A 23,398-nucleotide genomic window follows, 5' to 3' on the forward strand; every position below is an offset into this window, starting at 1 on the left:
TGCAGTCCTCTCACCACCTGTCTTGATATGTTCACCTACCCACTTCCTATAAGCTTGGGGGCAGAACTCTGGACAGCTGATCCCATGCCTTGTCCCCACCGCCCACCATCCCCCACCTGAGATTTCCTTTATTGTCCATCCCAGAGGCTGCCCACTCAAGGGAAGTTTCCAGACCCGGATCTCTGGGCTTCCAGTGTCCACCAATAAGAGCAAAGACGTGAAACCCTTTGTCTTGGCCCAGAGCAGGCAAGAGTTTGGGCTGAGAGGCTCATTAAAGTGTTTTAATAAGCAATTAACTCAAAGGATGAGCCCTTTGGCTGGTCTGGAACTTCCCCCTCCCAGGGAGGGAGTCTGGCAGAGAAAGGCTAAGTGGGTGGGCAGAGTGGGTTTAGTCAGTAGCTTGGGGCCTCTTTCCTCCCCGTCTAAATACAAATAAATAAACAGAACCTCCGAGTGGGCAGAGGCAAAGGCTGCAGCCTAGGCTTCTAGCAGGCCCAGGGCTCTGTCCATTTTCTGTGGAGGCCGCAGTCAGGCTTGGGGAGGCAAGGATACTCTGTCTCCCTGAAGTGGGGGTCTCCGAGGGCTGGGCCCCGAATCCCCTTCTGTGAAGTCCTCTGCTCCCAGAGCGTGGCCCAAGGAAGGGCGGCTCCTCCCACCTGCTTGCACACCTGCTGGGCCTCCGGTTCCACCTGCCAGAGCCCTGGCCCAATTCAGGCCACTCTCCCCACCGCTCTCCTCAGCATATGGAGCTGAGGCCTGAGAAAGACAGGGCCCCTGAGGGCAGGAGCGCTGTGGCTCAGGCCTGTGGTTCCAAGGTGTAAAGGGTCATGGCCACTTGACACCCGTTCAGCCCTAAGTCAGATCCAGGCTATGGCGGTAGGGAGGGGGGCTCCCAGGGCGGGTGAAATGTCTGCTTTGGGGCTCAGTGGGCTAACCAGTCTGCCTGAGTCATTCCCTAGCTCTTCCCTATAACCTGGAGCAGAAGGTGGGGCTAACTGCCTTACACAATGTCAGGGGGCACCATTTATGGTGCAAAGCAACATGGTTGTACTGGGGAGACCACTCCCCTCTCCGTCCACACTCTCTAGCTTGTAACAGCACGCTCTCCTGCCTGCGTTCTCTCTGTTCCTCCAGGCTCTTGAGCAACAACAAGATCACTGGACTCCGAAACGGATCCTTCTTGGGACTGTCCCTGCTGGAGAAGCTGTAAGTGCTGCGGCGAAGCGGGGCAGAGGTGGGGCATGGCCGTCATGGGCAAGAAGTCAGTCCAGGCAGGATAAGGACCCCTAAGTGCTGAGGGACCCCTCAACCCCAGAACCTGCCAGCTAAGCGGGGCCCAGAGTCAGACCCATGGGAACCCCACCCAGACCTGACCCACTGAGGGGAGGGTATGGAGAGAGGGACCAGCTCCTTCACCAGTGACAGCAGCGAAGTAGGGAAACCTAGGCAAGGATGGGGCTCCAGGAAGTTCATTAACGCTCTTTAATGAGCAATTAGCTGCGAGGGCTGAACCCCTTAGCTGGCCAGATGCCATCTCCCGCTCCAGCTGGGGGCCCAGCATAAAGGGCTGAGGATGAGGAGAATTTAGTGTGATTGAGGCCTCTTTCCTCCTCTCCCCCCTCCCCAAAACAAATCAACAAACAAAGCCCCAACAGGCTAGTGCCCTGGGCTGAGGGTGGGGAAAGTGGTTCACCTCCAAAGGGCCCCTACCCCACCCGCACTGCCCTGGTTTGGGCTGCCCTACAGGCCCAGCAGGCTGGTGTTGGGCTCAGGACTGCAAGGGCCCTGCTGACCAGAAGGGACTTTTTCCCTGGAGTTGGGGACCTGACTCAGGAGAGGGCAAGTCACTTAACCTGCCAAGCGAGGGGATTGAACCAGCCCCTCCCTCATTCTCCCTTCAGAGGTCCTGCTCCAGAGACCACAGCCTGTACAACCGCTTTGGGTGCTGTCTTCTCCACAGGAGACCTGGGCTTCTGTCCCTCCTGGAGCATGATCCTTGCTTTCTCCCCTACCCTGTCTTCTACCTCTGCTCCCATCCTGCAGAGCATTCCCAAATTCTTCAACAGAGCCCCTACCCCTCTACTGCCATTTTGCCTGACAGGTTTGGGTCAGTGTGATGAAGGATACAGAAGAATAAGGTGGAAGCTCTGCTCTCAAAGAGCCAGAGATTATAGTCTAGTGGAACCACAACAATGTCGTGTGTGTTTGAGTGCAGTAGGTTGGGGCTTCCATAAAGCCCAAAGGAGGGACTTCACTGAGCCAGTGAAGACTGGAAAATCCAAGGGTAATTGGAATGCAGTATCTCCACGACTTGGAGTGTAGGTCTTCAGCCATGACAACAGTCTTATGAGGTCATCTCTGTTACCACCCACTTCACAGGGGAAGGGAAAGCCTCTCTCACACACTCCCCAGCACTGTGAAGAAAGCTCAATGGCCTGGTTGGATTAGTGGCATGGAAGGGGCAATATCGTGTTTGAGGTGGAAAGCCAGAGCATGTTCTCTCTGATCTGGGGCATGTTGGGGTGGAAGGGGATCTCAGGATGTTGGCAGTAGTGCATGCACACAGCTCCACGACCAGGTCCCTCAACCCTCTGCTCTGCAGCTCACAGACAGGGTGATCCAGGCGAGGAGAAGGGGCTACCACCAAGCTGCTGTTAAAAAGTCTCTTTGGGTACCACCAGGTCGGGAAAGTTTTTATCTCCCACAAGCAGTTGAGCTCTGATCCCTGCACTCAGCCCAGGCTTGGTCTCAGAGGGCTGAGTGTCAGGAAACCACATGCTCCTTCTGGGGATCTTTAGGAGGATGACAAACTGCAGCTGCCTCTGGCCCTTTGCCCTGCCTCACCAGAGCCAGTCACCATCCAGAGTTCGTGTCCCTTCTCCTTACCATGAACAAGACTGCTCAGTGCCTCTGGTGGCCCCACTGACATCTTCCCATCTTTACTCTCTCACTTTATCAGTTACAGACCCATGGGGTCTCCCCGCTTCTCATCCTTTAGTCTCACGAGGGTAAACTTGCCGATGAAGAAAAGAAGATGGTCCTTTCCTTCTCACTCACATCAACATACTGAATCTCCCCAGCACTGGGGACCCGAGTCACTGCATGGCAGGTGCTTTCAAAGCATGGGAAACAGAGAAAAATGAGAGAGTGGTCCAAAAATAATGGCTAAAAGCTGAATTGCGTGGCAGGAGTGTGGGGCAGGAGACAAATTTGAATTCAGAATCCTGAGTATGAGCACTGCTCTGTTAAGAAGCATCCAAGGCCTTCGTTCTAGAGTTATTTGCTGAGCCCCCTTTGTGTGTCAGTGTTCTAGGCATTGGGAGTGAACACAGCAGACCGAGTGCCTGCCCTCATGGAACTTACCCTCTACCAAGAGGACCCAGAAAATAGCAAATAAATGTATAATATATCAGGAGATAAGTCTACAAAGGAAAACAAAGAGGGTGAGGGGGGACAGAAAGCCATGCAGCAGGAGGAGGCTGCTGTTTTATGCAGTGAGGTCAAGGAAGGCCTCCCTGACAAGATGACTGAGTCTGAGTCCTTCGGGAGGGAGGAACCCTTGGGTCCACAGTATGCCTGATGGGTCTGAGGAACAGAAGAAGCACCTGTTAATGGGAAGTGGTAGGAGATGAGGTCAGCGTGATGCTGGGGTGGGTGCCAGGTCTGGGATCTTGGTTTCTTCATCTATAAAAAAGGGGGGACAGGGTGATTTGTAAGCTATATTATGGATTTTAAATTCTGTGATCCTTGGGTGTGTGTGTGAGAGAGAGAGAGAGAGAAAGAGAGAGAGAGATACCCGTAAGTGCCGCTTGAGAAGGAAAAAAAATCAGAGCGCCCAAGGATGCAGCCAAGCTTTCCAGAAGAGGTGAGGCCTCTGGGAGAGGGGCGTGCTGTGTTCAGAGGTAGAAAGATGCTTCCCAGAGATAGAAAGGCAGGGCAGGGGCTAGAGGAGCCCAGGAGCTCTAACCTGGCTGATCACTACTGCATCAGTCATGGTTCTCCAGAAAAAGAGAACCAATAGGAGATGCATATGTGTGTGTTTGTGTATCTTTCTATAAATATATAAAGGAATTATTTTACATTTGTTCTTTATAAAGAAATTTCTTTTAGGGAAATGGTTTGTATGATTGTGGGGTCTGGCAAATCCAAAAATCTGTAGGGCAGGCCAGCAGACTGGGAAGTCAAGCAGCAGTTGAAGCTTTAGTCTCAAGACAGAATTTCTTCCCTGGGAAACCTGTTTTTGTTCTTAAGCCCTTCAACTGATTGGATGAGGCCCACCATATTATCCAACGTAACCTTATTTATCAAAGTCAACTGATTGTAGATGTCCACCACATCTACAAAATACCTTCACAGAGACAACTCCCTTAGTGTTTGATTAAGTTACAAGGTGCTATAGCCTGGCCAAGTGGACACACAAAACTAGTCATCAAAACCACTGTCCCACTCTCCCAGGGATGGGGAGAGATCCTGTGCCCCACTCCCAGAGATGCTAATTCATCAAGTCGGAAGGGGCCTGGGAATTTTTTTACAAGGTATGCAGACGCTTCTCATGCTCATCTGGGGTTGGGAACCAGTAGACCAGATGACCCCAAGACTGTGAGCCTATTCATCACAAATGAGACGCCGTGGCCTGGCCTGCAGTTGGTGCCAGGAAACACTGATCTCTCTGTCCTGTCAAGCTCAGACATCCAGGCTTGGGCAGCTGAGGCTATGGCAGCTTAACATCCCACAGTCTGTGAGCGGCAAGTCCCGTGGGAGGGTTGGGGCCTCCCCTAATGACTGAAATGGTAGATCTGGGCTGCAAGAATGCCAGCATTGCCTCCTTGTGCTAAGCACCCCTCTGGCCTTTGGAAATGGGTTAAGTATAAGCATATGGGGGGAGGAAATCAGCCTGGTCCCTGGTAATGCATGGCAGGGCCTTGAGGCTGGGGTTGGGGAGGAGACAGAGGGTACCACTTGGGAATATGCCTGCAATGATCTCAGGGGAGAACAGGTGCCCCAGAGAGGCGAGTGGGAGAGTGGGGATGGAGGGCACACCTTGTGGGATCCTATAAGTCAAGCAGGATGGACAAGAAAACCTGAAACAGGCCAGAGGAGCAGTTTGTGGCCAGCCCAAGGGGTGTACAGAATTGTCCAGATGTGTGTGAGGCCCTCTGTCTGAGCCCCCCCCCCACCCTGTATCCCACCAGCCCTCCTGACGGAGGACCCTGTCTGTTACCCAGGGGAAAGACTTCTGGGGTGGAGACAGGGCAGGCGATGAAGGGCACAGAAATCCACTCTGGAGTAAGAGAGGCCTGGGATCGAATCCTGCCTCTGTGATTTACTTTCTGGGTGCCTGTCCAAGCCTCAGGGTTTCTCCTCTGAAAAAGGAACCCTAGACAGGGGACAGCACAGGCTTTTCAGTAAGTGCTTCTTCCGTTCCCTTCTCCTTGGGAGAGTTTGAAGTTGCAAGATGTGCTATCAGCAGCCCCTCATTGCATGGATTTGCCCAGCGCTCCCCACCTTGAGCGGCCAGTCCTGGGGCTGATACGTGCATGTGTGCGTGGGTGCCCAGAAATTCCTCACGGATGGCCCCTCTGGTCCCTGGCATCTCTGCCCACATCCCCCACTGCCTGGGCATCCAGCAGGGAGCCGGCCACCAGAAGACCTCCCCCGGGGCTCCGAGGGTGCCAGGCCCCAGTGAGAAGCCCCCAGACTGCAGACCAAGTGGGCTGCAGGACAGACAGCCCCCAGAAGAGGCCGAGGGAGAGTGGGTGTGCATGTGAGCAAGTGGCTCTGTGTGGACACACGCCCCTGGAGGCTTGCACGCCTGGAGTAGAGGGCCTGGTGAGGGGAGCCTGGTCAGCCCCAGGATGATTTGTCATTGCCTAATGAGATTAATGAGCCCCGGGGGCTGGTATGCAGCGGTGCTGGGGCACTCATTAGAAGCAGATGCTCATGGGAATGATGGCAAGGGGGGTGCTGGGGGTGGAGTGCTTCTCACCCGCCAGGTGGTTTCCATTAATCCGTGGGCGGGGCCACGAGCAAGGCCGCCTGGCCCGCACTCCTCCCCTTCCCATCCCCACTCCACTGGGGAGGAATGCAGAAGAGAGGCTGCTGACGCTGGGAGCCCCCAGGCCTGGGGAGGGAGGCTCGTGGGCTTGGGGACAGCCCTCGTGCCTGCCCTTGGAGCCCCAGTGCCTGGCATAGTGTACATGCTCAATAAATACCTGTTGGATGATATCAGAGACCAGAGGGCCACCGGGAGGGACCTGCTCGGTTTTCCTGGGCCAGGTCCTCCCCCTGCTGCTCCCCCCACACCCTCGTACCTGCGAGGGAGTCTGGCCCTCTTCTCAGCCAGCCCCCACTTTTGAAAGAACCCTGGAAGTCCTGGTGGGCCCAGGGAAAGCTGTTCTGTGGCCTCCGAACCTATAATTTGGTTTCTAAACCCACAAGCAGGGAGGTCTGTGGGGGCCAGAGGGAGCCACCCCACCCTCTCCAAACGAGGTCCACGCTCACCCCCCCCCACACACACACACGCTCTGGCCTGCACACTCACTCTTTAACAGCTTTAGTGAGATATAATTAACATCCCGTAAAGTTCACCCACTTAAAGTGTGCCATCCGAAGGCTCAGAGTGTATTTACACAGTTGTGCGGCCTTCAGCATCTAATTTTAGAACATTGTCATCATCTCCAAAGTAACTGTGCATCATTAGCAGCCACTCCCCACTCCCCCTCCTGCTTCCCAGCCCTAAGCAACCACTAATCCTTCTGCCTCTATAGATTTGCCTATTCTGGACATTTCATCTAAATGGAATCATATATGGAATCTTTTATAATCGGGCTTCTTTCACTTAGCTTAAATGTTTTCAAGGTTCATCCATATTGTCTCATGTTTTGGCAGCTCATTCCATAAAATAGGGCCGAATGATACTCTGTTGTGAGAATATAGCATAAATGCGCTATCAAGTGCCGGACATTTGGGATGTTTCCACTTTGGGGCTTCTTATGAATAATGCGGCTGTGACCATTCCTGTTCAGGTTTTTGTGCAGATATACACCCGTTTCTCTTGGACGTGCACATGGGAGTGCAGTCTCTGGGTCCCTTGCCAAACTGGTTTTCACAGTGGCTGCACCACTTTACACTGCTACCAGTAATATGTAAGGGTTCCAGTCTTCCACAGCCTCATCAACTCTTGCTATTGCCTGTTTTTCTATTATCACCATCTTAGCACGTATGAGGTGGTATCTCACTGTGGTTTTGCTTTGCATTTCCCTAATGGCCAATGGTGCCCACCATCTTTTCATGCATTATTTGGTCATTTGTATCTGCTCTTTGTGAAGAAATGTCTATGCAAATCCTTTGCCCATTCTTTTCATCTGGTTTGTCTATTATTGAGTTGGAAGAGTTCTTTGTATATTCTAGATAGAAGTCCCTTATTAGATATGTGATTTGCAAATATTTTCTCTCATTCCCTTGGGTTGCCTTTCACTTTCTTGGTGTCCTTTAGAGAGCAGAAGTTTTAAGTTTTTATTAAGTCCACTTTATTAATCTGTTCTTTTATTGCTTATGCTCACATACTCATGTTACACTCAGCTTCTGAGCTCCAGCTTTCCCAAGAAGAATATGATTTGCTCTCAGGCTCCCCCACCCCCGCCCACCTTCTGCCATAGAGTCCTTCCCCTCCATACTGGCATAGATACATGGAGAGGAGTATGCCTCGAATCAGGGTAGCCTCGCTCTGGGTTGCACAATGGACGGTGGGGAGGGAAGGTTCCATCTACACACCACACCTTTCCCAGCTTCCAAGTCCTGGGCTCTATGGAAGCAGGGAGAAGATGGGAGATTCCACTTCATAGAAACATCTGTTTACCCTCATGATTTCACCTAAGAAATGAAGGGATTTTGGGTGCCTGAATGGCTCAGTCAGTGGAGTGTGAAACTCTTGATCTTGGGGTTGTTCGAGCCCCACACTGGGTGTAGAAATTTCTTAAAACATTTAAAAATCTTTAGAAAGAAAGAAAGAAATGAAGGGATCAGAGTAGACAATCCAGGGCAGGGGTTCATCACCTGGGTTCCACAAGCCGCCTGAAATCATGTACACAGTGTTGGGTGTAGTGTACTTTTCTGAGGCAGGAGTCCATAGCTGTCATCAAACTTTTAAAAGGATGTGCTAAGCAAGGAACACCAACCTATAGGGACCTTGCTGGTCCAAAAAAAAAAAAAAATCCAAGTTCTATGATAACATTTTCTCCTGCTGCTAGGAAGGGTACAGCCCCAGACCTGCTTCCTCTATGTTAGGGACCAGGATCCCATTCCACTCTCAAAGCTCAGCCCAGTGAGCAGCCCCAGGCCTGTGCCCCTCAGGAGAAGACCCAGGACTGGCCTGTCTGGTCGGTTGAGGGGCTGCCTTGGTCACCTCTGATGCCATTCTGTGGGCATGAGGCAAGGGGGAAGGAATGCCAACGTTCGGTGGAAGCTCCCCTCTCAGAGGGCCCCCACGTGGCTCTGGGCTGCAGGAAATCCAGGGCAGGAAGGGGCTGGGGCCCAAGTGGCCGCCTTGCTCCCATCTGCAGAGCATCAGTGGGGCAGGCGGGGTGGGGGTTCTCAAGGGGGGCCGGGGAGGAAATGAGAATAAACACAGTGAGCGGAGAGGGAAGGGGCGGGGGGCTGCGGCCTCAGCCCCTTGGCAGCCCATGAAGGGAAGTGACACAATGAGGAATGTGTTTCCCTCTGCCCGTCCCCCGCGTCCCCTGCGTGGGGGTGGGAGGCAGAGCCCTGAGAATGGCCAGACCCCAACCGGGGCCAGGGGGCACATGCTGAACAGCACCAGACCGGGTGCTGTGAGAGCAGGGAACTGAATGGGGGGTGCTGGCAGGAAGGGCAGCACAGGGGGCTACCCCCCACACCCCGCTCCCCCACCCATCTCCAGTCTCCATGCCGTATTGGCATCTAGGGTCTGCGTTCTTGCACATTCCCTGCTGGGACACCACCAGCCTGGGTATGGAAGCCCTCCCTTCTCTAGGAAGCTGGCCCCTTCTGGTGGCTTTCCCTTCCTTCTCAAGAGACTTGGGGTTCTGGAGGCCAAGTCCTTGGTATGAGGGTGTTTCATTTCTCTCTCTCTCTGGGTGTTTTTGTTCCCAGCTGGGACTGGCTGTGCGAAAACAGGCCCCCTGGTGGGATGGCACCTCCCCATCCTGGACACCCATTTCCTCTCCCAGAGCAGGGAGTGGCCAGTTAACCCCCTCCTGCCTGTAATCCAGAGATGTCCCTGAGATTTTAATGGCCGGCAGAGCCACGTGCCCCCATGTGTCAGCCTGAGCTGGAGGGTCACAGGGCCTTGGAAAACAAGTTGACCCCAGATATTTCTGTCCATCTCCTACTTCCTGCACAGCCTCTTTCCAACAGGCTGGTCATTCCAGGAATCCCCCCACCCCAGCCCTCTGCCTCATACTCTCCTGGGTGCTTGGGTGGGAGCAGAGGGCTGGCTGGAGTGAAGGGAGCATGCAAGGAGCTGCAGCCCCCAGCCCGGGGTCCCAGGAGGGGAGGCAGGCTGGCTGAGCAGTGAGGCCCTGGTCAACTGCTCTGGGGGGCTGCAAGCGTGCTGGCTGTGCTCAGGAAAGACTCAGGTGGTCATTGAGTAGTTGGGTGAGTGGCCAGGTGGTGGTCTAGCACCTCTCCCCGCGGCTGTGCTCCGGAAGCAAAGGATGGGAGGGTAGCCCGTGGGCCAACACTACACCTTGGTCCTTAGTGGTCCCAGGGAGCTACCAGTCTGGTTTTGCGATGGGGCCCGGTAGGCACCTGTGGGTCCCAAGTGGGTCCTTACACCCCTTGCCACTCCTTGGGAGAGGGGATGAAAGGGAGAGAGGGTTGCAGTGGCTGCGTGGATGAGTTTGAGCAACCAGACCCTGGTGCAGAAGCTGCACTGACGACTCACTTGCCCTTCACTCCTCTGGTGGATGGCCCTTGACCCCATGGAGCCCTGCGGGGGCATCATCTTCTTCTGTGTCAACCAGCTGGAGCGGGGCCCAGAGATGGCATTTCCCTTGTACGTGCTTCAGCACCGTGGGCTCCTAGGATACCCCCCCATCAGCGTTGCCTTTTTTCATCTGAAGAATGAGGGGTCCCCAGGAGGGGTTATAGTTCTGCCCTGGTGTCAGAGCCCGTGGTCAGCACCCGGGGGTCATCAGCTGCATGGCTTGCTTCCTCACCTGTCACATGGAGAGATCAATCTGGACAGAACAGCTATGGAAATACCTCCCCCATTACTGGGCTCCAGAAGATCTTACCTTTCTAGAGCAATTTACAAAAGACTCTCACACCCATTATCAAGTGGTCCTCACAGCAGCCCCTGTGAGATTCCTTGGCAGCTCGGATGGGAGCAACAGGGGCAAGTGCTGGCTCTGCTCCTTATTTCTACTGGGTTCTGCTTCCTCATCCATGGGGCCCCCATCCCATCTCTTGGCCTCTGTGTTCTTCTTGACATCTTTATGACCAGCACCCCTTGATGGTAGCTGAGGCCGGGAGGGGCAAGGAGACCTAGCTGAGGGGTGGAGTCCTTCATCCAGCCTCCCCACCAGGGCTGAGGAGAATCCAGTTCCCAACACTTGTGGTCGAAATGAGGCTTCCCCACCCCAGGGGAGCATGCGGGCCCCCAGACTGGGAGAGGTGTGAGGCCTCCCACTTGCCTCCCACAGGGACCTGAGGAATAATGTCATCAGCACGGTGCAGCCTGGGGCCTTCCTGGGCCTGGGGGAGCTGAAGCGCTTGTGAGTGGCATGTCCTGCTCCCCCAGCCCTCCCAGCCCTCCCCCTATCCCTGGAGATGGTCCCCTGGATCCCTCGCCCCACTATCCCTTCTTGTCCCCCCACTCATCGTACTGTGGGGGAGGGGCAGGCAGGGGAGGCACTTGAGGCCCATCTCCTTGTTCATCCCATCCTGCTCCCCACACAAGCCCCCGCCACACACACATGTGACCCGCCCGAGTGGATCCATGTGCTACCATGTGGCCCGCTTACTGAGGCTGTGTGTGTCCCTCTAGAGATCTCTCCAACAACCGGATTGGCTGTCTCACCTCTGACACCTTCCAAGGCCTCCCCAGGCTTCTCCGACTGTGAGTGGGGGCAGTTAGTGGGGAGGGAAGGCTCTTCTCCAAGGAGGAGCAGCAGAGACCCTCATAGCACACCCCTGCCCTCCCCCTTCACTCACTCTCCCTCCTCTGGCCCAGGGAGACCCTAAGATCCCGGCTCACTGTTCCCTGCCCCCTGCAGAAACATATCTGGAAACATCTTCTCCAGTCTACAACCTGGGGTCTTTGATGAGCTGCCAGCCCTTAAGGTTGTGTGAGTATCTCTTCCCACCCAAGGACCCAGAGCCCAGCTTCCTTTCTCTGCCCAGGGAGGACACACATAAATATAATGACCACCGCGGCCAGCCTTCTCCGTGGGCAGGACAGGCAGTGGCCCAAACCACCATTGCCTTCCCACTCTCGCCAGGCTGGCGGTGCTGGGACCTTCCAGCCTCAGTCTCTCCCAGGGCTCCATCCCCACCCCCCAGGAGCCCACACTCCCTCTGCCCTACTCTCCCCATTTCTGCAGGGATCTGGGTACTGAATACCTGACCTGCGACTGCCACCTGCGCTGGCTGCTGCCCTGGGCCCGGAATCGCTCCCTGCAGCTGTCTGAGCACACGGTCTGTGCCTACCCCGCTGCCCTGCATGCCCAGGCCCTGGGTGGCCTCCAGGAGGCCCAGCTGCGTTGTGGTGAGCACATCCTCAGCCCACACACCTGCCAGGGGCCCCTCTGCCTACCCCCTGGTGCAGATGCGCTCCTGAAGGGTCCCGGCTGGCTCAAGACTCCCTCCGCCTTGTGTTATTGAGTGGTGGGCATGTTCTCCAGGGCATCCTCCTCAGATCCCACTGGGGGTCCTTCTCCAGCCATCAGCATTTCCTCATTTTCTTTGGGGCCACTGCTTTATGTTTTCACCTGGTCCCCCTCTTGGGGTGATAAGTGTGCCATGGAAAGGAGCACTTTTATTTGCTTGTCCCAAACCCACCTGTTCCTCTCTTGTGCTCTCCTCTCCAGAGGCTTTCTCCCGTGCCCTGTTTACCTAGCTAGAGGGGGCTCCAGTCAGATGGGGCCTGGCCGTGCCCCTACTGGCATCTTCCACACTGGTGCACGATGGCCTCACTGCCCATGTCTCCTCCCACAGAAGGGGCCCTGGAGCTGCACACACACCACCTCATCCCATCCCTACGCCAAGTGGTGTTCCAGGGCGACCGCCTGCCCTTCCAGTGCTCCGCCAGCTACCTGGGCAATGACACCCGCATTCGCTGGTACCACAACCGAGCTCCCCTGGAGGGCGACGAGCAGGCGGGCATCCTCCTGGCGGAGAGCCTCATCCACGACTGCACGTTCATCACCAGGTACAGGCCCTGCTGCCTCTTCTCAGTCGGAGGCGTGGGGTGGGGGAGGCCACGGTGCCCATCATCCGCCCCCCAAATGAGTTGGGCTCAGACATGTTCCCGAGGGTATGTTCTTCTGTGTAAGCGTGCACGTGTGTTTCTGGAAATCCAGGACTAAGTCATAAAGGGTCTGGCTGGGGGATAGAAAGTCATTGCCAGATAGGAAGAAAAAACTGATTCTGACATTTCTTTAGCACTTTTACAATGTATATAGTGACTCTCACCTATGTGCTGGGACTGAATCTCTGCAATAGACTTGCAAGGGAGGTGTTATTAGCTCCATGATGAAGGGGGGGATGGAAGCTCAGCCAAACAGTATCATAAGGCCAATCGATATTAAAGGAGAATGTACTTGTGTCCTTCGCTCAGTTAAAGAAAGCCCTGAAGCTCATGCCCCGCAGGCCCTAGGTCAGGGCGCTGCGGGTGGGCTCTGGGGCGCCTGGGGGGGCCGGCGTCCAGACTGCCTCACCCAGCAGCCCCCCGCCGCCCGCCCCGCAGCGAGCTGACCCTGTCTCACATCGGCGTCTGGGCGTCAGGGGAGTGGGAGTGCTCCGTGTCCACCGCCCAGGGCAACGCCAGCAAGAAGGTGGAGATCGTGGTGCTGGAGACCTCCGCCTCCTACTGCCCCGCTGAGCGAGTCGCCAACAATCGCGGGGACTTCAGGTAGGGCGCCCTCTGCCGCCCCAGGGGCGCATCACCACCGGTCCCACCCCCCACCCCCACCCCAGCTCCGGCGTCGAGAACAAACGGGGCCCCAGGGCTCCGCACCTGCTGTAAGATGGAGAAAGCGCTCCTGTCGCCCAGCCCCGCGTCCCACTGTCCCGCTGTTGTATCTACAGAGACCTTATCTTTTTGTATAAACTCCCCATCTGATGCAGAACAAAAAGTTTGGGTGGGATTTTGTTTTTCTTGTTTCCTTGCATTAATAGTTGACAAAACTCTCCCACCACGAGTATCACATTTTAATATCCCAGTGGTCGTCTTGGTTAGGAAAGGCCGGGATCATCCTCCCCATGTACAGCTGGGAACACTCAGGCCCAGAGAGGGCGAGGGACTTACTCAAGGCTCCCAGTCTGAACAAACACGGAGTTAGGAAGAAGGTGGAGCTCCGGAGCCACTGTCTCTGAATCCCTCCCTGAGGTCCCATGGGGCTCAGCATCACAGGGCCAAGGGCAGAGGAGGGACCCTTGCTCTGCAGAGCCTAGGGCGTCAGAGGCCTCCCATCTCTGCCCCCAGGTGGCCTCGAACTCTGGCGGGCATCACAGCATACCAGTCCTGTCTACAGTACCCCTTCACCTCCGTGCCCCTGAGTGGGGGCGCCCCAGGCACCCGAGCCTCCCGCCGGTGCGACCGAGCTGGCCGCTGGGAGCCGGGGGACTACTCCCACTGTCTGTACACCAATGACATCACCCGGGTGCTCTACACATTCGTGCTGGTGAGGCCAGGAGAGGAGGTGGGGAGGGGGCATCTCATCAGCTCTGGTCTGGGGAGTGGGAAGGAGAGAAGCCGGATTGCCCCATGGGGCCTAGGACCCCCCCTCATGGCTGGGCTGCAGGCTCTGCTGCCCCTCTGTTCTGGGGGGGGGTGGCGTGCGTCCCGAGGGCCTCTTGCTCTTCTCATCTAGCTTTTCTCCTTCTAGGGTGTTCAGATACCTCCCCCCAGGGCCACCCCAAGCATCTATCTTTCTTTCTTCTTTCTTTCTTTCTTTCTTTCTTTCTTTCTTTCTTTCTTTCTTTCTTTCTTCTTTCTTTCTTCTTTCTTTCTTTCTTTCTTTCTTCTTTCTTTCTTTTTCTTTTTCTTTCTTTCTTTCTTTCTTTTTCTTTTTCTCTTTCTTTCTTTCTTTCTTCTTTCTTTCTTTTTCTCTTTCTTTCTTTCTTTCTCTTTCTTTCTTTCAAGATTTTATTTATTTATTCATGAGAGACACAGAGAGGGGCAGAGACATAGGGAGAGGGAGAAGCAGGCCCCCTACAAGGAGCCTGATGTAGGACTGGATCCCGAACCCTAGGATCATGTCCTGAGCCAAAGGCAGATGCTCAACCGCTGAGCCACACAAATGAGGACTGTGTGAGGCCATCCCATTATCCTTAGGGCGTTAGAAGTGGTGTTAGAAGTGGGCAGCCTGGAGTCCTGTTGAGTTCATTCCTTACATGTGCCTTCTATCCTGACTAGACCCAGCTTGTGGGCCAGCCCCCTCTCCCAGGGCACTGTCGCCCCAGCAGCAGCACAGACCAGGGGGCCCCTGGGGAGGAGGGAGCCCAATGGACCAGCTCCTTTCTTCCTTCAATTCTCCCAGATGCCCATCAATGCCTCCAACGCACTGACCCTGGCCCACCAGCTGCGAGTGTACACAGCAGAGGCCGCCAGCTTCTCAGACATGATGGATGTTGTCTATGTGGCTCAGATGATCCAGAAATTTTTGGGTTATGTTGACCAGATCAAAGAGGTGAGATTCAACCCGGCCTCTGGGGTCCCTGGAAACCACCCCCCCAACATTTGCTCAAGCCTCTTTTGCCCCAGCCCCTGGGCCCCAAACCCCGCTCCTGCCCTCAGTGACTCCATGCCCCTGGCCCCCTGCCAGCTGGTGGAGGTGATGGTGGACATGGCCAGCAACCTGATGCTGGTGGACGAGCACCTGCTGTGGCTGGCCCAGCGTGAGGACAAGGCCTGCAGTGGCATCGTGGGTGCTCTGGAGCGCATCGGGGGGGCTGCCCTCAGCCCCCACGCCCAGCACATCTCTGTGGTAATATGGATCAACTGGGAGGGAGCTCCTTGGGGAGCCTAGCCCTGGGAGGGACCTTACAGTCAACTGGGGCCAGCCCTTGCCTGCCAGGAGGCAAACACTCCTGTCTTTGGGCAGCAAGTCCTCCAAGTATGCACCTGTCATGCGCTCAGCTAGCAAGAACCCCGAGTGTGACTCACTTGTGTGGAATCCAATTCCAAGTTGTCAGGGACAGCACAAAGGAGAGGGAGGGTCCGGTGACAGGGCCGTTATTCAAGACTTCATGGTGGGAAACTGAGTTATAATGCTAGCCCAACGGAAGTGAACAGAAAGAAGGGTAAAAGGAGTCAAAGGAATAAGAGGAGGTTTGGAAGGAGGATGACAGTGCTGTGATGGAATGAGGAGTAATGGAGACTCCTGTTCCCTAAGGAGAGGGTGACATTGCCAATGGTGGGTTGTGACCCAATGAACCACCACAGCAGAGCACCTTTAACGTGGAAGATACTGTGCTAGTCACTTGAGGAGGTATAAGGAGGTGGGACGTGGGCCCTGCTCTGAGGCTTGGTTGGGGCAGCAGAACTAGTACTGTTCAGAGGTGAGCAAGGTCTGAGGTAGGGTGAGAGTGGGATGAAGGGTCTTAGGAGAAGGTGCTATGGCCAGGGGTTGGGGAGACGCTGCAGCAGATGTAAAACTGCCAGGCCTTGAGAAGACAGTAAGGAGTGTGTAGGGGGACAAATCTGCAGAGAGGGACTGGGCAGCATCAGGCAGGAGGCCAAGAGAGAGCCACTATATCTCAGATGGAGGGTGACAGGTTCCATATCCCCAGAACTCAAGGAACGTGGCATTGGAGGCCTACCTCATCAAGCCACACAGCTATGTGGGGCTGACCTGCACAGCCTTCCAGAGAAGGGAGGCAGGAGTGCCGGGTGTGCGGCCTGGGGGCCCTGGCCAGAACCCCTCACCGGAGCCAGAGCCCCTGGCTGATCAGCAGCTCCGCTTCCGCTGCACCACGGGGAGACCCAGCATTTCTCTGTCGTCTTTCCACATCAAGGTGGGCACCAGGGGAGGGATGTGCCAGACGCAGGTGCCTAGGGAGGGTGAGTGGTGTGTGTGGAAGCAGATCCAGAAAGGGGGTTCAGGGGAGGCGGGAGGAGGGGACTGGAAGGCCCCAGAGTCCGAAGGGTTCCCGGATGTCTCTGAGGAACTCCAATGTCCCCCCCAGAACAGCGTGGCCCTGGCCTCCATCCAGCTGCCGTCCAGTCTGTTCTCGTCCCTTCCGGCTGCCCTGGCTCCCCCTGTTCCCCCAGACTGCACCCTGCAACTGCTCATCTTCCGAAACGGCCGCCTCTTTCGCAGCCACGGCAACACCTCCCGCCCAGGAGGCGCGGGGCCCAGCAAGCGGCGCGGTGTGGCCACCCCTGTCATCTTCGCGGGAACCAGTAAGGGCCCTACGCCCCGCGCAGCGCAGCGCTCCCCAGTGTCTGCCCCGCGCCCCTTCGCCCTGCCCTTCCCACACCCACAGCGCCCCTCACGCCCTGGGGGAGGTGGCTGAGGAAAGGGCCCCTCGCCATTTGGGGCGGGGATAAGGGACGGAGACATCCCGTAAAGGAAGGGATTGCTGGAGACAAGGCTCTGGAGGACATTGGGATTTACATCCTGGACTTGTCGAATTTCAAAAAGGTTACGAACGCACTCCGAGTCCTCCCTCACCTTCCTCTTCCCAGTATTACCTTCTACCCTCCTTCCCACCACCCCCCTCCCCGCCCCAGCCCCAGATCGGCTCTTCTTGGGTACTTGACGCCACCACTCATTTGGCATTTGGAATGGGCCACCTCCCAGATCATCCTGAGCCTCCCTGGGGGAGACCCACAACCTGGAAGGCAGGAATCCCACTGGATCCGAAGCCCAGCACACGCCTTGCCCCAGGGGTGCAGCCACCCCGTGCCCCCCGCTCTACCTGGGTGGTCTTCCTTCTCCCCTGCAGGTGGCTGTGGCGTGGGAAACCTGACCGAGCCGGTGGCCATTTCACTGCGGCATTGGGCTGAGGGGGCTGAACCCATGGCAGCTTGGTGGACCCAGGACGGCCCGGGGGGACCCGGGAGGTGGAGCTCCGAGGGCTGCCAGCTCCGCTCCAGCCAGCCCAATGTCAGCTCCCTGCAGTGCCAGCAGCTGGGCAACGTGGCGGTGCTCATGGTGAGTGGAGTGGCGGGGGGAAGGTTGGGAGGACCAGGGAAGTGTGCGCGATGCGGGGAAGACCCAGGTATTCTGACCACCTGGCACCGCTGAGAACTAGAGAAAGGCGGCAGCCTCGCAAGCCTCATAACTAGGATTCATGGGAAATGTCCCTCTGGTCTTCCCCACACGTTTCATCTTTCAGGAGACAGAGGAGTCTTGCCTCCACTCATCGAGAGACATGGATCTGGAACCATCCAGCCTGGCCCTCACGTCCTGCACTCTCTGAGACCCAGATTGTTAAAGTGGCAAAAAAAAAAAAAAAAAAAAAACATGTAGGAACATTTCTCCTTTCTGGTCACCCTCCTCGCTCACTCCTCTCCAGTTCCCGCTCCTTCACCACATTTTACACCCCACTGTCCCAGATCCTGACCAGGCTGGCAACTGGATTATAGACAGAAACCTCCCCTTCTTTCCTCATCTGATTTTTATTTTTTTTTTAAGATTTATTTATTTATTTATCCATTCAGAGAGAGAGAGAGAGGCAGAGACACAGGCAGAGGGAGAAGCAGGCTCCATGCAGGAAGCCTGACGTAGGACTCAATCCTGGGTCTCCAGGATTACACCCTAGGCTGCAGGCGGCGCTAAACCGCTGCACCATCGGGGCTGCCCTCATCTCTGATTTTTACATTGAGCATCAGATGTGTTCCCAGAAGGGCAAGAGGCTAGGAGGGAGAAAGTGGCCGATGGCGGTGGATTATTAACACTACCTAAGATTGACTTTCTAAGAGTGGATGTCGCAGCATTTAACGCCTTCGCCTACCCAGATGGACTAGGGGCTAAAGTTGATCCGACTTGGGAAAAGGAAAAATGGTCTGGGGGACTGGCCAGGACTCCATGGAGTGGCCCCTACCCCTGGCTTCCTAATACTTCCTCTTCCTACCCTTTCCAGGAGCTGAGTGCCTTCCCCAGGGAGGTGGGGGGCTCAGGGGCAGGGCTGCATCCAGTGGTGTACCCCTGCACTGCCCTGCTGCTGCTCTGCCTCTTCTCCACCATCATTACCTACATCCTCAACCACAGGTGGGAGCTCCTGAAGGAAGGAGGGACATGGAGGGAAGGCTGTGGGTCTCACTGAGTCCTGGCCAAGGGTTCCTTTCCCAAGGGGTCCACATGACTTTCCCAGTCTCTTGCCTAGCATTTTATTTGAAGGTTCTAGGGCTGCAAAACACATTTTGGAGGCAAAGCCCATCCTGCCCTGGGCCCTCTAATCACATCCACACACGTGCATGCACACAGATATCTGTCTCCCCACCCTACCCCACCGCCGCCTCCAACCGCTCGCCCAATGGCCTTGAGACCCCATGGGTCTGACCTTGGATTGGGTGGCCCATTAATTAAAGACCCTTTCTGGGGCAGCTCCATCCACGTGTCCCGGAAGGGCTGGCACATGCTGCTGAACCTGTGCTTCCACATGGCCATGACCTCTGCCGTCTTTGCAGGAGGCATCACGCTCACCAACTACCAGATGATCTGCCAGGCAGTAAGCAGGAGAAGGGGCTGGGGCAGGGTGGGGGGCGCCCCAAGATGAGGGATGGAAACCTGGGTACAGAGTCAGGAGGTGCAAGGGGAAACGGGAGGTTCATGCTAAAAGGCCCCATCTCCACTGTTGTGGCCAGCCCTGCTGGGGGTGGGGCCGTGGGAGTAGGGGTGGTAAGAAGTACAGAGAGCAAGAGATGGGCCCTTAAAGTGGAGAGTGGGAATCTGCAATGGAGCAGAGGTCAGGTACTAGCCAGACAGCGAAGGCAGGGTAGGGAGAAGTCTCCAGAGCAGGAGAGAAGCAGGGTGTGGAAGGAGAGAGGGTGACAGCAGGGCCAGAACCTTGAGGGGGATCTGGTTAGACCTGGGGGTGGGTCCATAGGAGAGGTGGGAAAATATTTGGACTGAGGCCCTGAGGCAGTTCTAGTAGCAGCGTGGTCTCCCCCTTGCCCCCAATCCCCCACCCCGTGGCTTGACCCCGCAGGTGGGCATCACTCTGCACTACTCTTCCTTGTCCACACTGCTCTGGATGGGTGTGAAGGCCCGCGTCCTCCACAAGGAGCTCACCTGGAGAGCACCCCCTCCACAAGAAGGGGACTCTGCCCCACCAGCACCCCGACCCATGCTCCGGTACGTGCTTCTGACTGTCAGCTTTGCAAGGGTGAAGGGGTCGGAGGCGGGTGTAGGACACCAAAATCTGTTCTCCCAGGGTGGAGGCAGGCCAGGTCCAAGGTCCTGGCAGAGAACTGTCCAAAGAGAGAAGAGGCAAGGCCCCAGGTGGCTCCAGGTTGCCCAAGACCATGGAACCATCCTTAGGGCTTTTCAGGGATGACAAGCCCAGGGAAGGAAGTGACTCCAGTGGCTTTGGGCAGGGATCCTGGGAACCTGAGTGGTACCCTGACTTCAGTACCGTTTCAGGTGAGAGAGCAATTCTGGCCTCTGTCCCCTAGGACAGTTGTGGCCAAGTCCCCTAGGAACCTACTGAGCCTGCCCTGTAGGGGCCTTGCATTCCTGACAAAAAATTCTGACAGAATTTAAATGGGAATGAGGATGGGACAGAGACCCGGAGTCAAGGTCTTTGAGCATCTGGTTCCAACTCCCTTAGTTCCCCAACTCCCTGACCCCCAAACCCCACTCCTCTCCAGGTTCTATCTGATTGCCGGAGGGATCCCACTCATTATTTGTGGCATCACAGCTGCTGTCAACATCCACAACTACCGGGATCACAGCCCCTAGTGAGCCGCTGCCTGCCTGCCCACCCCAAACCCACCTGCCCTGACACTGGATGCCTTCCAACTGCACTCTTAGGGGCACCTGCCAGGCCCACCCAGCCAGGGACCTCACCCAAACCCATGCATGCTGCCTAAGCCAGTTTCTGCTTTTTCACTCACCATGTCCTGTCTCCCCGACCACCCAGCTACCTCAGATGTGTTTCTCCCACCCCTCATCCACTGCCTGTGTCTCCCCTCAGCTGCTGGCTGGTGTGGCGCCCAAGCCTAGGAGCCTTCTACATCCCCGTGGCTTTGATTCTGCTGATCACCTGGATCTATTTCCTGTGTGCAGGGCTGCGCCTAAGGGGTCCTCTGGTGCAGAGCCCAAAGGGGGGCACCAGCAGGGTCTCCCTGGAGCCAGGGGAGGAGCTGAGGGGTTCCAGCAGGCTCAGGAGCAGCGGCCCCCTCCTGAACGACTCAGGTTCCCTTCTGGCTACTGGGAGCGCGGGGGTGGTGACACCCGGGCCCCCGGAGGATGGTGACGGCTTCTATTCTCCGGGAGTCCAACTGGGGGCGCTGGTGACCACGCATTTCCTGTATCTGGCCATGTGGGCCTGTGGGGCCCTGGCCGTGTCCCAGCGCTGGCTGCCCCGGGTGGTGTGCAGCTGCCTGTACGGGGCGGCGGCCTCCGCCCTGGGACTCTTCGTCTTCACCCACCACTGTGCCAGGCGCCGGGACGTCAGGGCCTCCTGGCGCGCCTGCTGCCCCCAGGCCTCGGCCTCCCGCGCCTCCCCGCGGGCCGTGCCCGCCGCCCCAGAGGACGGCTCCCCCGTGTTCGGAGAGGGACCCCCGTCCCTCAAGTCCTCCCCGAGCGGCAGCAGCAGCCACGCGCCGCCCCTGGGCCCCTGCAAGCTCACCAACCTGCAGCTGGCGCAGAGTCAGGTGTGCGAGGCGGGGACGGCGGCCCGCGGGGAAGGGGAGCCGGAGCCCACGGGCTCCCGGGGCAGCCTTGCCCCCCGCCACCCCAACAACTTGCACCACGGGCGCCGGGCGCACAAGAGTCGGGCCAAGGCGCACCGCGCGGGGGAGGCCGGCGCCAAGAACCGGCTCAAGGCGCTGCGCGGGGGGGCAGCCGCCGGGGCGCCCGAGCTGCCGTCCAGTGAGAGCGGCAGCCTGCACAACAGCCCGTCCGACAGCTACCCGGGCAGCAGCCGCAACAGCCCGGGCCTCCAGCTGGAGGGCGAGCCCATGCTCACGCCGTCCGAGGGCAGCGACACGAGCGCCGCGCCACCCCCCGAGGCCAGCCGGCAGGGCCAGCGCCGCAGCGCCAGCCGCGACAACCTCAGGGGCGGCGGGGGCGGAGCACCCGAGCGGGACAGCAAGCGGCGCTCGTACCCCCTCAACGCAGCCAGTCTGAACGGCGCGCCCAAGGGAGCCAAGTACGACGACGTGAGCGGGGCGGACGCGGCGGGGGGCGCCTGCATGAAGACGGGCCTCTGGAAGAGCGAGACCACCGTCTAGGGCGGGGGGCAGCGGGCGGGTGACGCTGCGGGACGCGCAGGCCCCGCGACCCGGTCCGCCGGGCTTCTCCGGGGCCTTCGGAGACGTCTACCGGTACATCGGCAGGTTGGAGGTAGAGGGGCCCCGGGGCTGTCGCCCGCCTGGCACACCAGCTTCGGTCCTGGAGTCGGGGTGGGGGGTGGGGGGAGGAGGAGGCCAGGCCCAAGGCCCGCCGCTGCCAAGAGAGGCGTCACTCTGGGCTGGCGACCACCCCAGGACCGCAAGCAGTACACATTTCCGTCCCAGCCCAGGCTAGTTTTGCCAGTCGTATCGGTGCCGTCCAGGGTAGTGGGGGAAGGTCCTGTAGGCCCACGGGAGGCCCGTGGGAGGCGGGCAATGGCGCATGCCCCAGGTGGGCTCCTCCATAGGTACTCCCCACGTCTCCACCCTGTCTGGCTGGTGGTCATCAGCCTTATCAGGAACACACAGACGATGGGAGCTTGAGAACCCTGTTCTCTCCTCACTGCCCTCCTCTAAAGTCAGCCATGGCCATCTGTGCCTAGATCCTAGGGCCTCTCCCCCACCCAGCTTTTGGCCAACTAGGGGCCAGCCTAGCAGATGAGCCAAGTGACCAGGACCCATAGGTGCTGCTCTTAAGATAAACTATGCAAGAGAAGGTGGAACAGTGTGGAAGGCAGCCCTGGAGTTCTAAGGAATGGGGGGTGCACGTGGAAAGGGTGCCCAGTCAGGGACAGGCGTGTCCCACAGGAGTGGTACACAAACCACACCGCAGGGCTTTGGAGGTGGTACCTCAGGAAAGATCGGAGGCAAGTGGAGAGTAGTGCTTAGATCTGGAGTGAAGGCAATGGTGCCCTATACACAGTGCTTTGAAGGGAGGCTCCATCACAAGGCTGCAGGTGGTCCTGGAGAAGCACTTCCTGTTCAGTTACAAGACCCATCTCCCCAGTCTCAGCCTTCTGACACCAAGGGACTCAGGAAGGGCCCTTCCCTGCCTCCAGGAGGCCATAAGGAAGAACCATTCCAAGAATCTGATGTCTAGCTCGGTTACTAGGGACAAACCTTCCAAACATCAGTCCAGGTTCCTGCCTCACAGAAGCCCAAGCTGAACCCCCTCCCCCCCCCACAAGGCAGCAGGTAGGGTCCCTGCAGCTCACATGGGGGCTGTGCCTTCACTCCTTTTGAACACCAGCACCTACAAAGCAACCACCAGCCTTTTACTACAGGACCCAATGAAAAGTGGAGGGAAAGCCGAGCCTGGTGAAGAGCAACAGGGAAAACCAGACCTGGTCCAGGTCCCCTCCCAGTGTCCATGTCGCCGCCATCTGATCACCAAGGCGAAAGACATAAGGGAGGGGAGAAAACCCACACACCTTGGGATGAATCCTGTTATTTATGCTTGCTGCACAGACAATATTAGACCCAAAAAAAAAAAAAAGCTTCGTATTATTCTTCCACATATGCTGGCTGCTGTTTACATACCCTGCCCATGCCTTAGCACTGGAGAGCTTTCTGCAATACGCTGGGGAAAAGGGAGGGAGGGGATGAAAAGTGCCAAAGAAAACGTGTTTTTAAAAGCTCGGGTTTTATACAATAGAATGTTTTTTAGCAGATGCCTCTTGTTTTAATATATTAAAATTTTGCAAAGCCCTTTGAGCTATATAACTTTAGTCCACCCACGGTCCTTTTGTTGTGAGGTAGAGGATTTTAAAACCCCCAACCCCATACACAAGAACCCGTCAATCTACAATTGACACAGGGCCAGGAGCCGCCCAGTTCCTGTCCTCTGAGGGC

At 57.0% G+C, this 23,398-nt stretch overlaps 1 protein-coding gene across 1 annotated transcript in view; it reads left to right on the forward strand.

Moving 5' to 3' along the window:
• Positions 1-23,217, forward strand: part of ADGRA2 (adhesion G protein-coupled receptor A2) — a 35,624-nt gene extending 12,407 nt beyond the window's left edge. Inside the window, exons 2-19 of the mRNA XM_055334927.1 lie at positions 1,135-1,206; positions 10,683-10,754; positions 11,027-11,098; positions 11,256-11,327; positions 11,583-11,746; positions 12,196-12,409; positions 12,947-13,111; positions 13,685-13,883; positions 14,742-14,891; positions 15,027-15,188; positions 15,994-16,218; positions 16,390-16,606; positions 17,152-17,360; positions 18,292-18,419; positions 18,756-18,879; positions 19,360-19,505; positions 20,021-20,110; positions 20,347-23,217. Of these exons, the coding sequence (XP_055190902.1) occupies positions 1,135-1,206; positions 10,683-10,754; positions 11,027-11,098; positions 11,256-11,327; positions 11,583-11,746; positions 12,196-12,409; positions 12,947-13,111; positions 13,685-13,883; positions 14,742-14,891; positions 15,027-15,188; positions 15,994-16,218; positions 16,390-16,606; positions 17,152-17,360; positions 18,292-18,419; positions 18,756-18,879; positions 19,360-19,505; positions 20,021-20,110; positions 20,347-21,607 (3,742 nt within the window). The 3' untranslated portion in view covers positions 21,608-23,217. The remainder of the gene's footprint in view (positions 1-1,134; positions 1,207-10,682; positions 10,755-11,026; positions 11,099-11,255; positions 11,328-11,582; positions 11,747-12,195; positions 12,410-12,946; positions 13,112-13,684; positions 13,884-14,741; positions 14,892-15,026; positions 15,189-15,993; positions 16,219-16,389; positions 16,607-17,151; positions 17,361-18,291; positions 18,420-18,755; positions 18,880-19,359; positions 19,506-20,020; positions 20,111-20,346) is intronic.
• Positions 23,218-23,398: the final 181 nt, after the last annotated feature.

This window comes from Nyctereutes procyonoides, unplaced genomic scaffold (genome assembly GCF_905146905.1).
Source record: "Nyctereutes procyonoides isolate TBG_1078 unplaced genomic scaffold, NYPRO_anot_genome, whole genome shotgun sequence".
In the NCBI taxonomy this organism is placed as follows: Eukaryota; Metazoa; Chordata; class Mammalia; order Carnivora; family Canidae; genus Nyctereutes; species Nyctereutes procyonoides.